Source organism: Phacochoerus africanus, chromosome 3, assembly GCF_016906955.1.
Source record: "Phacochoerus africanus isolate WHEZ1 chromosome 3, ROS_Pafr_v1, whole genome shotgun sequence".
Classification (NCBI taxonomy): domain Eukaryota; kingdom Metazoa; phylum Chordata; class Mammalia; order Artiodactyla; family Suidae; genus Phacochoerus; species Phacochoerus africanus.
The window spans coordinates 118279107-118293532 of record NC_062546.1 but is presented as its reverse complement, the minus strand read 5'-3'; the positions used below and the strand labels follow the sequence as shown (position 1 = coordinate 118293532).

At 41.4% G+C, this 14426-nt stretch overlaps 1 protein-coding gene across 7 annotated transcripts in view; it reads left to right on the top strand.

Moving 5' to 3' along the window:
• The window catches only part of NRG1 (neuregulin 1), a 1067009-nt gene that overhangs the window by 846541 nt on the left and 206042 nt on the right, over nucleotides 1-14426 (top strand). For 2 of the 7 annotated variants that reach the window (XM_047772527.1, XM_047772532.1), the window contains exon 1: nucleotides 9598-10229. The exons of 2 other annotated variants lie outside the window; for them this stretch is intronic. In XM_047772527.1, the coding sequence (XP_047628483.1) occupies nucleotides 10133-10229 (97 nt within the window). In that variant the 5' untranslated portion in view covers nucleotides 9598-10132. Of the gene's footprint in view, nucleotides 1-9597; nucleotides 10230-14426 lie in introns of those variants that run through there. 3 more of the 7 variants (XM_047772531.1, XM_047772525.1, XM_047772526.1) reach the window with 3 other exon arrangements.

Below are 14426 nucleotides of genomic sequence, written 5' to 3'. Positions count from 1 at the left end.
CAGAAAGTAGGGAATGGTAGATGGGGCTGCTGAGTGACCAAGGATCTCTAAGAGAGAGGCTATTTTACACAATCAAAAAAAAAAATCAACTCTGAAGAGACTCTACTTCTCCCTTCCAGAGTTATTAAATTTTTCAGAAATCAAAATTAAAGCTGTACATCATAGTTATTTTTCTTTACAGAGAAGGGATGAGTTGAATTTTATGAGTAACAAGTATTGATAGTATTTTACAAGGTTTTTTTTTGTTGTTGTTGTTGTTGTTTTTAGTATGGGCAAAAAAGGCACAGGGTAGATCACAAAGGGGCTCAAATGGATTTAAATACATAAAAATGTAGTGACAGAGACCAGCAGTTCTTGAATCTTGCTAACTGTAACTCTGGTTGAACAAATCAACGAAGATAGAGCTGGTAGAGCTACAGAGCTTGGAAGAGCTGCGATTACTTCATGAAAGTCCCCTTTGTGTGGGAGTAAAAAGTTAAACCTTGGAAAGATTTCAAAACCCTTCAACTGCTGCTCAGTCACTCTGAAGTTGAATTCAGTGTAAATGGTGAATTCTTTGAGTGCATTTATAGTCTGTTCACTTTAATACACAAACGTCAGATGTGTGCTTTATGGAGATATCTGATTCCCGAGGCATCATTCCTGCAAGAGCAGAGAGATAGGCTTGAAAACAAAGAATGACAGTAGCAAAGGTGCTAAGCTGAAAAGACATACATGGAGGACACGTGAAGCAGCAATTGATTCTGTGGGAGGCACAGCAGGGGGGAATAGAAAAGGTGAGTTTTGAGCTGGGTCTGACTACTAGGTAGAAAAGGGAAAGAAATTTTAGGTGGAAGGAAAAACAGAGTTAAAGCCATAGAAGTAAGAAAAGATATCGTTCAGTGTGACCAGCATACACCAAATACCAGGAGTAGACAGAAAAAGAGGTTGAATATTTATGCAGCACTTACACTGACTACCCTCTAAGGAGAAGTTCCAACTTTACAGCAATAGGAATCTAAGAGAGATGTTATATAAAGGATGACAAGATAACAGCTGTATTTTAGAAGATTAACTCTTGTAGCAGGAAGGAGGGTGGCTGGATGTGAGAATGGAAACTAAAGAAGCAGTAAGAGTAGAATTTGCAAAAGGGCAGTAGAAAGAAAAAAGGAAGGAAGGAAGAAAGAAAGAGAGAAAGGAGGGAAGGAGGGTAGGGAGGAGTCAAAGAATAATTGGGGACCCAGATCAGGAGAGAAGCAAAGGAGATGGTCGATGAGAATAAAAGTTGCTTTGAATAAGAGCGCTAGAATAAGGGCATCCAATGGCTGAAGTCAGGGAAGGAAAGAAGGATGCGAAGAGAAAAATGAAAGATGACATCTAGTTTCTAATCTGCAACCATGTCTGTTTTGAGGCGGAGGGAGAGATGGGGATTAATATACAGTTCAGTTTGATGTAGTTGGAAATGGAAGCTTGGAGTTTAGAAAAAAATAGATTTACATAAACATACACATTGTTGAATTCTCAAGGTTTGATATAGTAGCAGTGAATGACATTTTTCTAGGACTACCTTATAGTTAAGAAAAAAATAGTTTTAAAATTGGGCTTTGAGCCAGAATTTATGATAATTGGTAAGGGGAAAAAAAGAATTAGGGAAAAAAAAAAATGGAAAAAAATTTTGCCACTAAGATATTACTATGAGTCTCAGGAGAAGATTTCAAGATGATGTGTATAGAGTGTTCCCAAGCATAAGGACTAAGAGGACGACATTTCATATGACAATTGGGAAGGCACTGGTGAATTTTGAGCAGTTTCATGAGATTGGTCCTGAGCTGGGGGAGGAGAGAGAGTTCTTGAGTTCATAAACAAAACAAAACAAAACAAAAAAGACCATTCAGTCCTAAAAGGAAAGAAAGGGTCAAAAGAGAGGGTTTTTGTTCTAGCTTCTTTGTTAGAGTGTGGAAAGATAACACTCATGGAAAAAATTAGGTAACTGAGTAATTGGGGTGACCTGGGATTGGCAGGACAGATTCAGCAGTAGGACAAGGGAGCAAAGAATTGATAAGAGTTTAATGAAAGTTTCTTAGGTAAGAGGAGAAAAAGGAAACCACAACAACTACAACAGGAGAAAAATAAAAAAAAGATGGCATACTTCCAAAGCAAGATAATTGACACCTAAGTAAAAATGACCTCTTCCCACCTACAATACCAGGTTTTGGTCATTCTTGATGACACAAGTCCCAAGTGGACTGATGGAATTTTTGGTGCCTGAACGCATCTGCTTTATAGGATCTCAAAGATTTCAGTCCGTTCTAGGACTGAACAAAGATCACTTGCAAATGCTAATCCAAATATATTTCTTAGACATTCAGTTGAATATCTAGGTTCCAGAACCACCCCCAGGATTTTTCTGGACTCTGAAGAATCCTACTTGCTGGATAAGACCCTAGGCCAGACCAGAGCTTCCTGGACCACTGAACTAGGTGGTCTCCATCTATGCAAAAGAGTTGGAACAAACTCAATCTTTATGATTAAGCAGAGAAGACAACATTTTCCATGAGTGCAATCTTTTGCATGATTGGTCACCAGTTATTTTTTGGATGGTCATTTAGTTTCTGTCAAGTTAGCTAATTGTTCTGCTAAATCATCTTTACAAGATGACTCGCTTTCTTGAGTCGTAAATACTCGTGAAATTCTTTTCCCAAATGAATGAGATTGAAAGATATATATTTTTCAGTACACACATACACAACATTTCCCAAACATCTAGTGTGTTGAAAGTTGTTCTGTTGCAAAGGAACCTGAATTCTAGGCCTGGGTCCAGGGGTGGAGCTGACTGTAACATTCCACTGAGAACGTTCAAGGTTTGGCTCTTAGCTCAAAACTAAAAATCCTTAGTCAAGTCAGATATATGAAGTACTGGGCTCTAACTTGAACAGGAACTGGAAAAAAAAAAAAAAAAAGGTGGGGAGGGTAGTATTCATAAAGATTTATAAGGAAGTTAGAAGGAATTATGTGGGAAAGAAAGAAAAAGAAAAATTGTGGGGTTATTATATGCCTGGGCCAGGTACATAATATTGTGTGTCCGGGTTTCATTGCATCCAGACCAGCTATCACCAGGACATTGTGAAGTAATTTCCTATATACTATAATCTGTTTTGGAAAGGCTTTCTACCAGGTGTTTCTTCTGGGACCTACCAAAGCAAAGAGTTGATCTGTTAAATTACTTTCACTGTTCAAATATTTGAAGTACTAATTCATCACTCATGACCCGAAATTTATATTTTAACATCATTATAAATTTAACAAGGGTGAATCTTTTCACAATAATGAATATAGTGACTCTCAAAAGGGAAGATGTTAACCTTGGAGAGGCTCTTATGAGATGATTCCTGAAAGACAGAGAAACCTCTGAATCTCTCTCTGGGCTGGGTATTAAATGTTCACAGACTCTGAACCCCACCATATATGGGGAAATTCCTTTGTACTAACTACATGGATATGCATGATAGGAAGTAAAGAAAATATTAGGGGAGATAAATCTGAACTCAAAAATAATTGTAAGGTGATTAGTGGGCACAACTTGCTGAAATGACTATAATGGACTTACTACTAGTCTGTAAAATGAAAAATTATCTTATGGGAAGAGGAACCTTATATTATGCCCAAGACTAGAAAGGGGTGTTTAACTCTCTGTTAATGCTATGTTTGAAAGTTTTCATCCATTATCATTTTGTTAGAACAGCCTTGCTAAAACCCAGCTTTTTATGGGTCTCTCTGACACCTTATACAATGCAAGGGAGGAAATGGAGCTAATAAGTGTAACCTACAAGTGAAATTTGCAGAGGCAATTTAGGAAAGAAAGCCAAGTATTTTCTTGGGATTTTTACCATTTCACAGAAGTTATCACCCCACCTCTCAAAAATTTGAGGAACTATACTGCTTAGTCAAGATTTTTATTCTATACTCCTGTTCTTAGAAAGGCTATTCAACAGAAGTTATCCCTAAATGTCATGCTCGGTAGCATAAGCATCATTATCATTTTAGAATTTGACAAAATAAACAGAAGCATACACACATATATGTATGCATAGTCATATACATATTCAAGCCATTCTATTTATCCTCATTTATTCACCTATTAACAAAATGTAATAATCAGCTATGATGAAACAGGCACAGTGCTAGAGATATAACACAGAACATGAAATAATCAGTTTTTGTCCTCAAAAAGATTACTGTCCAGAGGGAACAGATCACTGTTAAAAAAAAAAAATCACAAAAATACTGTAAAAAAAATCACAAAAAAGATTCTTGTAAAAATAAAAATCACATACCAAAAATCATTGCAAACCAGAAGAAATGTTTTGAAGGAGATGTAAAAGTGGGATGGGAAATTAAGTTTTCAAAGGTAAGGGAAAGTTGGAGTCCCAGTTGTGGCTCAGTGGTAACAAACCTGACTAGTATCCCTGAGAATGTAGGTTTGATTCCTGGCCTTGCTGATTGGGTTAAGGATCCAACATTGCCATGAGCTGCAGTGTAGGTTTTAGACGCAGCTTGAATCTGGTGTTGGTGTTGCTGTGGTGTAGGCCAGCAGCTGTAGCTTGATTCAACCCCTAGCCTGGGAACTTCTCTATGCTGCACTGCCCTAAAAAGGAAAAAATAACAACAACAAAACCTTGGGAATAAATAATGTAATTTTTTTTTAAAAGGTAATGGAATGTCTTTCAAAGCAACTGAAATTCAGTCAAAGCCTGAGCAATAAGTGGAATTAGGCAAAATGTGGTAAATGCATGCAGAGGAAACAGCAAGTGCAAAGGCACTGAGGCTGGAAAGAATGACAGGCTTTAGAGGCATGATGCAAAGAAGGCTCCATGCATGAGGCATAGAATGAAGGATGAGGCATAGTGAGATCAGGCCGGAGTTAGGCACAGCCTAGCCTTTCAAGGACACTGGATATGGTTCTGGGAAACAAAGGATGACTGGGTTAGATTTGCATCTCAAAAAGACTCCTCTGACTTCTGTAAGTAGCAAAATAATAGAAGGGAACAAGAGTCCAGGTAGAAAGCTTTACAATGATCAAAGCAAAGATAAGATGAAGTCTTGGATTTAGGTGCTACTTAGTGAAGAGAAATAAAAGGAGACTGAAGTCAAAATGACAGCATTTTGGGAGGGGCTGGCTGCAGAAAGGAAGTGTCAGAGATGATTGTCAGGGTAGGTAATCAGTAATTGATTGTTAGAAATGGTAATATCAGAACCAGGCTTTTCACATTCATCCTATTCTATTTAAAATAATTCTGTGCAAAACTGTTTAGTGCCACTAGGTGCAAAATATGGTTCTGGGATTCACATGGATGGCTATATGAAAAAAGAAAATTAAAAGATAGATATAATCTTCACATTTTATAGATTTGCTTTCAAATACAGATAGTGTTTCTCATTTCCAAAAGAGGAAAGAGAAACAATAACCATACACCCACACACATATATCTGTTTATACACTCAAAAATACAGATGTGTACACAAATGTATGGCTACATGTGTGTATGTGTATCTGCATATATGTCTGTGTATATAAATTTGAGATACTTGCATCACACACATATTAAGTATGTGTTGCAAGGGGATGAGGAAGATAAAAATAAATAGTGTGGAGGTCAGAAAGAGAAATCAAAAAGTTGGGTGAAATTGTATTCTTCTTAAAAGAAATTATTTCAAAGACTATTGAGTCTTATAGCTCCACCTTACTATGGAAGAGATTTATGACACTGGCCCTGTTTTTCAAATATAAAAATTATATTCTATAAAAAAATCTATAAAAAGAAATTAGGCACTAGTATTCAGCTGTGTAATCCTTTTTAAAATCTATGATATCCCTATAGTCATGAGAGTAATCTTATCATTAATAATAATGATAAAGATAAATAATGGTAACAATTATTGCTGTGGGATAATATTTAAAAACAAAGCAGAAAAGCATAAACAGATTTCATTTGTGTTGTTTGAATGTTACTTTTTTTAGTATTTTTCTTAGGTTTTTAAACTCACAACTTTGTTATCAAACTGATTCTTCACAGCAGACAGATACCATTAGTTAATAATTTTGTTGTTTTCCAAATGTACCAGAGGATACCATTTCCAGTTTTGCAAGGGTCCTTTTGTTTAACAAACTCTTGTGTTGATTCTAAGAACCTAACTAAACATATAGGACAACTGCTAATCAGTGAATTCTTAAGTCTGCTTTCACCTTATTTTCCTTAAGTGACAGTCTTTTCTTGTTTCAGTTTTGTGTGTATTACTCTTGATTGCTTGTTCATACCTTCTGTTTATTGTGATAGTCTGTGAAAGTAGTATTTAATTTCTGAGTTAATAATTGTTTACCATCTCCATAATTGTGCAGATAGTGGAATATGCTTGGAATCAACAGAAGTGAATTTGCTGTGAAACCAAGGAAGTTTCAGGGCTTTTCACTTTAAAGTTACCTTTAACATTCTCAGACCTAAATTTGAGTTTTTAATTTTGTGTTCTTTTTCTTTTAAAAAGGTTTCCTAAATCTTATGGAGCTTCAGGTCCTGAAAAACATATCTGGCTCTGCTTTTCATATATATTGTAATAATTCATTTTATACCTTTCTCATATAATTTAACCTTCATGAGAATGGGGAAATTTTTTTTTCCTGTTTCTCTCCTGTCCAGCATTTAGTTCAGTTAAATGCTTTGTGAATTAATGAATAAGTTATGTGCCTTTATTGGTTGTGCTGGAGCTGGCTCTTGTGAGGGAGATTTTCTTTTGCATTCATGTATCTATGTTAATGAAATTGTTGCAAAGTTTAAAAAAAAGTCATCTATATAAATTATTTTAACTTTAAAAGTTAAAAATACCTATTTGCATATTTTAAAATTAAATTCCAATTACTATATATGCACAATATTTTCCAAAAAAGTAATCTATCTTCACATGCTCGTGTTCTTTCATTTTTTCATTTTTTTTCTTTTAAAAATTTTCTTGGAATACTTTCCAAATGGGAATGAATGAGAGAAAGAGCTGAATATTGTAGATTTGTAGATTCTAAGAGTGCTTCTAAAAGTTAAATCTAGCCAAAGAAAAATGTCATGGTAGAGGGTAGCATTTATCTTAAGCTGTCATTTAATATAAGATCTCCGTTTTGTCTTTCTTTATTTCTCAAGTTGTGTATTTATAAATCGCCACTCTATTTTTCAGGAGTTGACATATGTTGACAGGATGACATATGTTATCTGAGAGTTGATATACCCTGTATGATGTAGATGCTGGTGGCTGAACAATACACAACAAATTAATATAGTTACACCATGAAGACATGTTTCAAAATTAGACAGTGGTGATTCCTATTTTGATTTTCAAGAAAGCAAAGATATTCTTCCTCCTTTCTCCATCCTTTGTTCTGATCAGTTCCAAGGTTTTACAAAAATGAAAAACAACAACAAAAAGTCATTTGCTACTCCCTGGCCACAGAGATGAATAATTGAAGGACAATCTCAAATTGGATTTTCCAACTGGCTGTTTTATTTCGAAAAATCTGAAGCTTTTTTCTTTCTTTTTTTTTTCCCTGAACCTGAAAGCATATGGAAGTTTCCGGACCAAGGATGGAATCTGAGCTGCAGCTGCCACCTATGCTGCAGCTGTGGCTGGGGAATCCTTAACTTACTCCTCCTGGCTGGGAATCAAACCCATGCCTCCAGAGCGACCCAAGTTGCTGAAGTCAAATCCTATAACCACTGCACCACAGCAAGAACTCCCTGAAACTTAAATTCCAAAATACATACATACATATCCAAAAAGATACTGCTTTATATCCTTCAATTCTAAAATAACGATATATTTGGTAACACTGAGCAATTGCATGCTGAGCCCTTACAGTGTCTTATACACTGGAGACAAAGTACCCATTTGAAAGGGATCCCCTTTTCTGAGTTTTGCTGTTTCCTGTTTGTTCAATAGTGGCCCCATCTGGGAAAGCTGAGTTATTTCAGCCACCATGTAGTTCCAGTTTACATTAGACTGTGGAATACTATAAAGCTATTCAGTGATCATAATCTCCCTGACTTTGTTGTTTCTATGGCCCAATATAATTTATATGTGATGTTTGTTGGAAGGTTATCTGAAGATATTTGGACATCAAATTTTTCAAAATAAGTATCATTACTGCTAAGATATCTTTTAACGACCTAACCCACCCAATAGAGTCGGGTTCTTACTACAATGCAAATTAAAGGAGAATAAAATTATTCGTAATTTAGAACAGTTTTTAAATCAACGCTTTATGCCCCCATCCTTTCCAACATACCTGGCGAGGCACCCCCGAATTCACCTTTCTTTAAATATGGTGGGCTTTAGAAAATATACCAAGAAGTCTGTATGTAAGTAATGCAGAGGCTGGAAAATAAGGAGCAAATCACTTTTAAAGCGGAGTCAGGAGATTTCACATATGGACCCTTGGTACTCACCTCTTCCAGACCTCAGCACGTGAACCTATAAATGAACATTCTAAGTTAGCTGCAACTATGATATAACTAGGAGAACGTTTTCCTTACGCGACTCTGGATCATTCAGCGGTGCAGATTACCCTGTTCTTTAACTTTTGTCCTTCGCAGCTGGATACTAACGTTTTCTGGATTTCACTGCTCTTTAGAATTCTCCACCAGAGGGAGAACAAGGGAAGGCGAAGTGGGTTTCGCCTGCAGTTCTGAGGGAAGTTTGAATCCGAGAAAGCTAGCTTTGACGTATTAAGGATCTCGGGTTCTGTCTCTCCAATCTACTTCTCCTTACTAGCTTTCTCAGCAGAACTGGGTGACTCCAGCTATCGCAGTAATTTTATTGATCGCTTTCCAACCAGGCTTTTAATAATAATTAAGCTGTAGTGAGAGAGTTTAGCAGACCTCCTTTGGAGAGACTAGGTTATTATTTTTTTAGGAAAATCTTAAGATGAGAATTCTGACAGGCACGTTACTAAACACACGAAGGCGGGTCACAGACACATCCAAGGAGCAGATCCTGTTGGCAGCGAAGATGGGGCCAGCTGACCTTCTTGAGGTTCCCTGAGCCCTTCCTGTGTATCCAGAACCGCCTTACATTCAAACCCCCTTCCACTCCATGTTTGTCTTGGCCCTACGGGCGTGTGGGGTTTTTCACTAAATAAAAGACTGAACCGTAAACTATAATGGGAAAACATCACCGTTCCTCTCCCTCCTACGGGTTCCAGAGCCTAATTTGGCGGGCAGGTGTCAGAGTTGCAAACTTTCGTCTCCAGCCTTTCTCTGCGTTGGAGGCAAGGGACCAGCCCTCCTTGGCGCTGCCCGGCGGGAAGAAGAGCATGGAGAGCGAGCCCCGGTCCCTTCCCAGGTCTTTGACTCGCCCGGGGCCGCTCGGTTCCGCTCCCGCGGGCGCAGCAGCGGCGGCTGTACGCAGCTTCCAGCGACCCCTGTCGGGGGTGCCAGGCAGCCGCCCCGCGCGCCGCCCCCCGCCGGGAGGGCTCAGGGAGGGAAAGGGGCTGCGCCCGCGAGCGCCGAGCCCAGGCTCCTCCCGGTGGCGTGTCCGCGCCTCAGGGTGGGGGTGTGGTGGGGACCAGGGAGGGGGCGAGGCCAGGGGAGGGCGAGAAGGAGGCGCCAGCCTCCAACCTGCGGGGAGGTGGGTGGCGGTGGGGCAATTGAAAAAGAGCCTGCGAGGAGTTCCCCCCAACTTGTCGGAACTCCGGAATCGCGCCGAGGGCAAGAGTGGAGCGGCGGCGGCTGCCCGGGCGACGAGAGCGCGGGCCGGACAGTGATCGCTTCTCCCTCCTCGGGTTGCGAGCGCGCCGGACCCAGGCCGCGCCGGGAGCCGACAGCGGCGGGAACCGAGGACTTCCCTGCGCGACAGAAGCCGCCCCAAGAGCGAGCGTGACCGCCAGACGGAGAGACCGCCAGTCTCAGGTGGCCGGGACCGCACGCCGCGTCCCCGCGCTCCCCGCCGGCGACAGGAGACGCCCCCGCGCAGCGCGCGCGCCGCAGCCCAGCCACTGGCTCTACCCCCCCTCGGGGGACAAACTTTTCCCAGAGCCGATCCTAGCATTCGGACCAAACTTGTCGCGCGTCGCCTTCACTAGGAGCAGTCTTCGCAGAGCGTGTACTTCCCGGGCGAGATGTCGGAGCGCAGAGAAGGCAGAGGCAAGGGGAAGGGCAAGAAGGACCGAGGCTCCGGGAAGAAGCCCGCGCTCTCAGCGGGCGGCCAGAGCCCAGGTGAGTGCGCCGAGCGCCCGGGGCTCCGCGATCCTCCTCCTCCTCTTCTTCCTTCTCTTTCTCCTCCTCCGTTGCCGTCGCCTCTCCCTCGCCTATCCGCGCCTTGCGCTCCGGTCTCCTGGCCCTACCCACGGGCGTCCGCGGGGCTGGACCATGCTCAACCTACTTGGGCCGCCCCTCACCTGGGCGCGGAGCCCCACCCTGGCTCCCGCACCCCGCGCACAGGGTGAGGATCCAGGCCGGCGCCCCAGAGGATCCGGACGCTCCGCGCTCCCTGGAACGGCCTTTGCTCTGTGCCTCACAACTGAGCCCAGCCCGGGAGCGGGACCCGGAATGCAGGAGCGGAGGCCGGGTGCGCGCTTGACGGGCGCCAGCGGCGCTTTGCATGGGCCCCGTCTGCCCTCTAGCGAGAAAAGCGGGAACCGGTCTCCCCTCCGAGTGCCTGGCTCCCAAAACCGGGTGCTCTAGATCTGAGAGGCCACCAAAGCAGTTGCGCATAGGTGTTTTGGGCCCTGGGGAGGGAGTGCAGGGTCGCGGCGTGTGCGGACGCTTACCCAGATTCAGTCCTGTAGTTTTGGAGTTCATATCAGCTGAGAGGGATTCCTAGAGGTCAGCGAAGTAGATAGAATCCAGCCCAGTGCTAGGAGTCAGGTCCGCTCCAAATAAGTTTTCAAACTTTTGGCTTTGGGGTTCTATTTTTCAGGACCTCTTTGATAAATATGGTTAATTTATCTTCCCAAGAGATGCCCCAAAGCAAAAGTTCATCTGAATTTTTGAACTCAGTTGCTTACTGATTATGTAATGGAATGAAGTGGCAGTTAAGGCTTTCTAGAGACAAATCTAATACTTGATCATCAGAACAGGGGCATAAAAGACAGGTTCACCTTATATTTGCCTAAAAGGAACTGATGCTTTAGATGCTATCTAGGACAGAGAAGGAGCCCCAAAGAAACCCTTGTTTATGAGTGATTGAGTGAAGATGCTGAAGAAGAAAAAAATGGAAAGAAGGGGGAGGAATATAAGGGCTTTTTTTCCCCTGCCTCTGCAATTCCCAGTTGTTAATTGATCTGGATACCTTAAGTCACTTAGAACATCCCCAGCACATTTCATAAAGCACTTCTGAGGAATTAATTCAATAGCACTTGGAAATACTGTGGCTGAAGAAGATAACAAAAATATTTGCCTGTTCCTTGCAGGAAGAAAACAAGATTTGCCTAGTCGTTTTATTGGCTTCTGAGAACATTTCAGAAGCTGGCTTATTGGCAGAGACCTTAAGCAGGTTTTGAGCAAAACAAATTGAACAGAGAGGAATTGTTTGGCTACTGATAGTTCCTGCACATGCTTCTCTAATAAGATACTGCTGATCAGATTCACCTTAATTACCTTTCATTAGCTCCCATGAGGATGTATTGAAATTTTCCTTTCCCCCTGTTTTGGAGACACCCTATAGCATTTTATTCAACAAGGGCCTAAATGGAGGCTGGATTAGAAATTTCCTTAAGTGTCTTTCTCTACTGCCCCCTCCAAGGTCATCCTGGTGAATTAAAGAGGTCTTAGACCTGACCACAATGGTAAAGTTGTAAAGAGTTGTTTGTGGGGCTCTCTAAGTATTGTCCTGTCCTGCCCAGCAATACTCTGCTTCAGAAGTTTCTATGGTCCCCTGGGGGTGGTCTGACAAATTAAGGAGGGGAGGGTGGTTTGAAGTAGCATCCTTTCCAGGTAAGAGGTCTGTACTTTGTCAAGACTACATAGCAGCAGGCCCTTACTTAACAGACATTTCAGATAAGCACCCGCGGGGGGTGGGGAGAAGATTTTAAGACAAGCAACAGTCATTTCTGTGCCCTGCAGATCTTATCTACTAGGTAGGAAGCTGTGCTGGGACTTCCTAATGTTCTTTCCTGATGCAGCGTTCCAGAGCATCCTTGGTGACCCTCATCATGCTTCCTAGTCCCGCAGCTGTGATTCCCTCTAAACCAGATAGAGTGGCATCTTTAAGTGACATTCTCTTTACTATTGTGCCAGAAAATTGGCAATGAACTTGGCTCTAGGTTAGTCTATAGGATATGTGTCTCTTTTCTATCAACTAGTCTTCCTTGTGAAGGAACTTCCCCACACTCTGGGGCACCTCGTGCTTATTAAACCATATAAACCAGATAAGAATATTTGTTCTTCATTTGATTCAAACAGAATGATCCATTTGAAACCTACTTTATGTAAAAAGCCCATGATGTTAAATAGTATTGCTTTGAAATCACTGTTTCTTTCTTGTCATTTACGTTGCAATGCTGTCGGTGTGTTTTTCCTTATCTTAGGAGAATAAATAGCTGATAGCCATATTGGTTTGTGAGAGAAAGTCACCCTTCTTTTTCAACCTTTGTTGCACGTTTGTGTTCTCAGGCATCCTCAAAGGAATGGCTTCTAGATGCCGTAACAACAGCATTGCTACTTAGCACACCAGCTTAAATTAGGGTTTACTGAACACCCATCTCTTCAATAGCTCCTCCATTAATGCCCTTCAATCCCAAGTTTTGCCCCTGTCTTAAAAGAGCCACTGAAACTTTATGTCCCGCATGACACACACCTACAGCCAGGCCTCTCTCTGGATGTTACATTACTTCACGACAGTCGGGGGAGGTATAAGGCTGAGAGAACTCAGCCACTCAGCCCAGCTTTGTGCTGTGTTGCATGCAGAGGCATAAACACATCTGTTGGAGGGATATTTTCAGGGGAGAAAGGTTTCTTTAAGTTTCACATGACATGTGTGACTGAGAGGTGATATATTCGTAGCTATGTTTCATAGCATCACATTTTTATACAATTAACCAAATATTGAATTGCACACTATTGGGGCTGCAGATGTTCCACAGAATTATCTAGTCCATAATAATGGCTCTAATAGGTCCCAAGCCCTTAGGGTTATTGATTCTTCCTCTTTGCTCAAAAAAAGCAACCTCAGCATAATTCTGGGCTTTGTAACGAGGATCCATGTACCAAGGGCCCTGTAACTCCTTGCACCATGTAGATGCTGGACCTCACATGTCCAGACTCTTCATATTGATTCACTCAACAAATTTTTTTCTACTGAAGCCTGAATTACAGAACCAGAGCTTCCCCACCCCACCCCCACTTGGTATTTGGCCCTAAGCTGCTTCTGTGAATCTTTCTTTGCTGATATGTTTTTCTTCCATTAAAACACTGCAAAGCATTCTTTTTTTTTTTTTTCCTGTTCTTTTTTTCCTTTTAAATGACCTGGAACCAATTCATTATCAAGCCCAGCTCAGTTCTAGAACTACTGGGTCTCCCTTCATCCTTGGCAGATGGAGCATTTGTGAATACAAGTGGTGGAACAATCGAGACACTTACTCAAATGGGTAGGGGCTGGCCATGTGCTCCCCGGATGACATCACCCACCTGTTTTAACTAAGTGGCTCCCCAGGCTGAAGTGCTTGTAAACATTCTTGGAGATGAAGTACCCTGTCACTGAGAGGGCAGCCCGTGTTTACAGAACAGGAGGAATGGCCAGTGATCTGTTTCAACCTGGTTACTTGTAACCACTTAGATTATGTAATTATTACAGACACGAAACATTATTTATGGAATGAAGTCAGGTCTATTTTCAAGAATGATCTTGAAGCAGAAAGAGTGGGAGAAACTTGGGATACTGTTCTCATGTCTGCAAATTGATAACATGATACTGATGGGAAAATGGGGAGAAAAAACATAAAATGTGTATTTTCTGCAATCAGAAAATATTGAACCCCGTATGAGAGCAGTGAACACCTTACTGCATGTCATGCATTAGGCTGGCCATTTTTATATTTATTAATAAGGGAGCTACTACTTACTGAATATCCTGCCATGTCCCAGGCCTTGAAAGAGATGCTTTGTGTATTTTATCTTCTGTCTTTTAGGAAGTAGAAAAATGCCTGTTAGGCAGCAAGAGGCAGGATAACTAGTACTTAGCGCTACAGCCAGATTGCCTAGATTTAAGTCCTAGTTCAACTTCCCTTTAAGGGTGTTGTCATGGGAAAGTTACTTAATCTCTCTATGCCTGTTTCCTTATTTGTAAAATTGGGATAATAATATGATTATCATAAAGTTATTATGAGGCTTGAATGAGATAATAGCATTTTGAACTTTATCCAATGTGCAGCAAGTGCCCAATAAATGTTAGCTCTCTTCGTAAAATGACTTAAG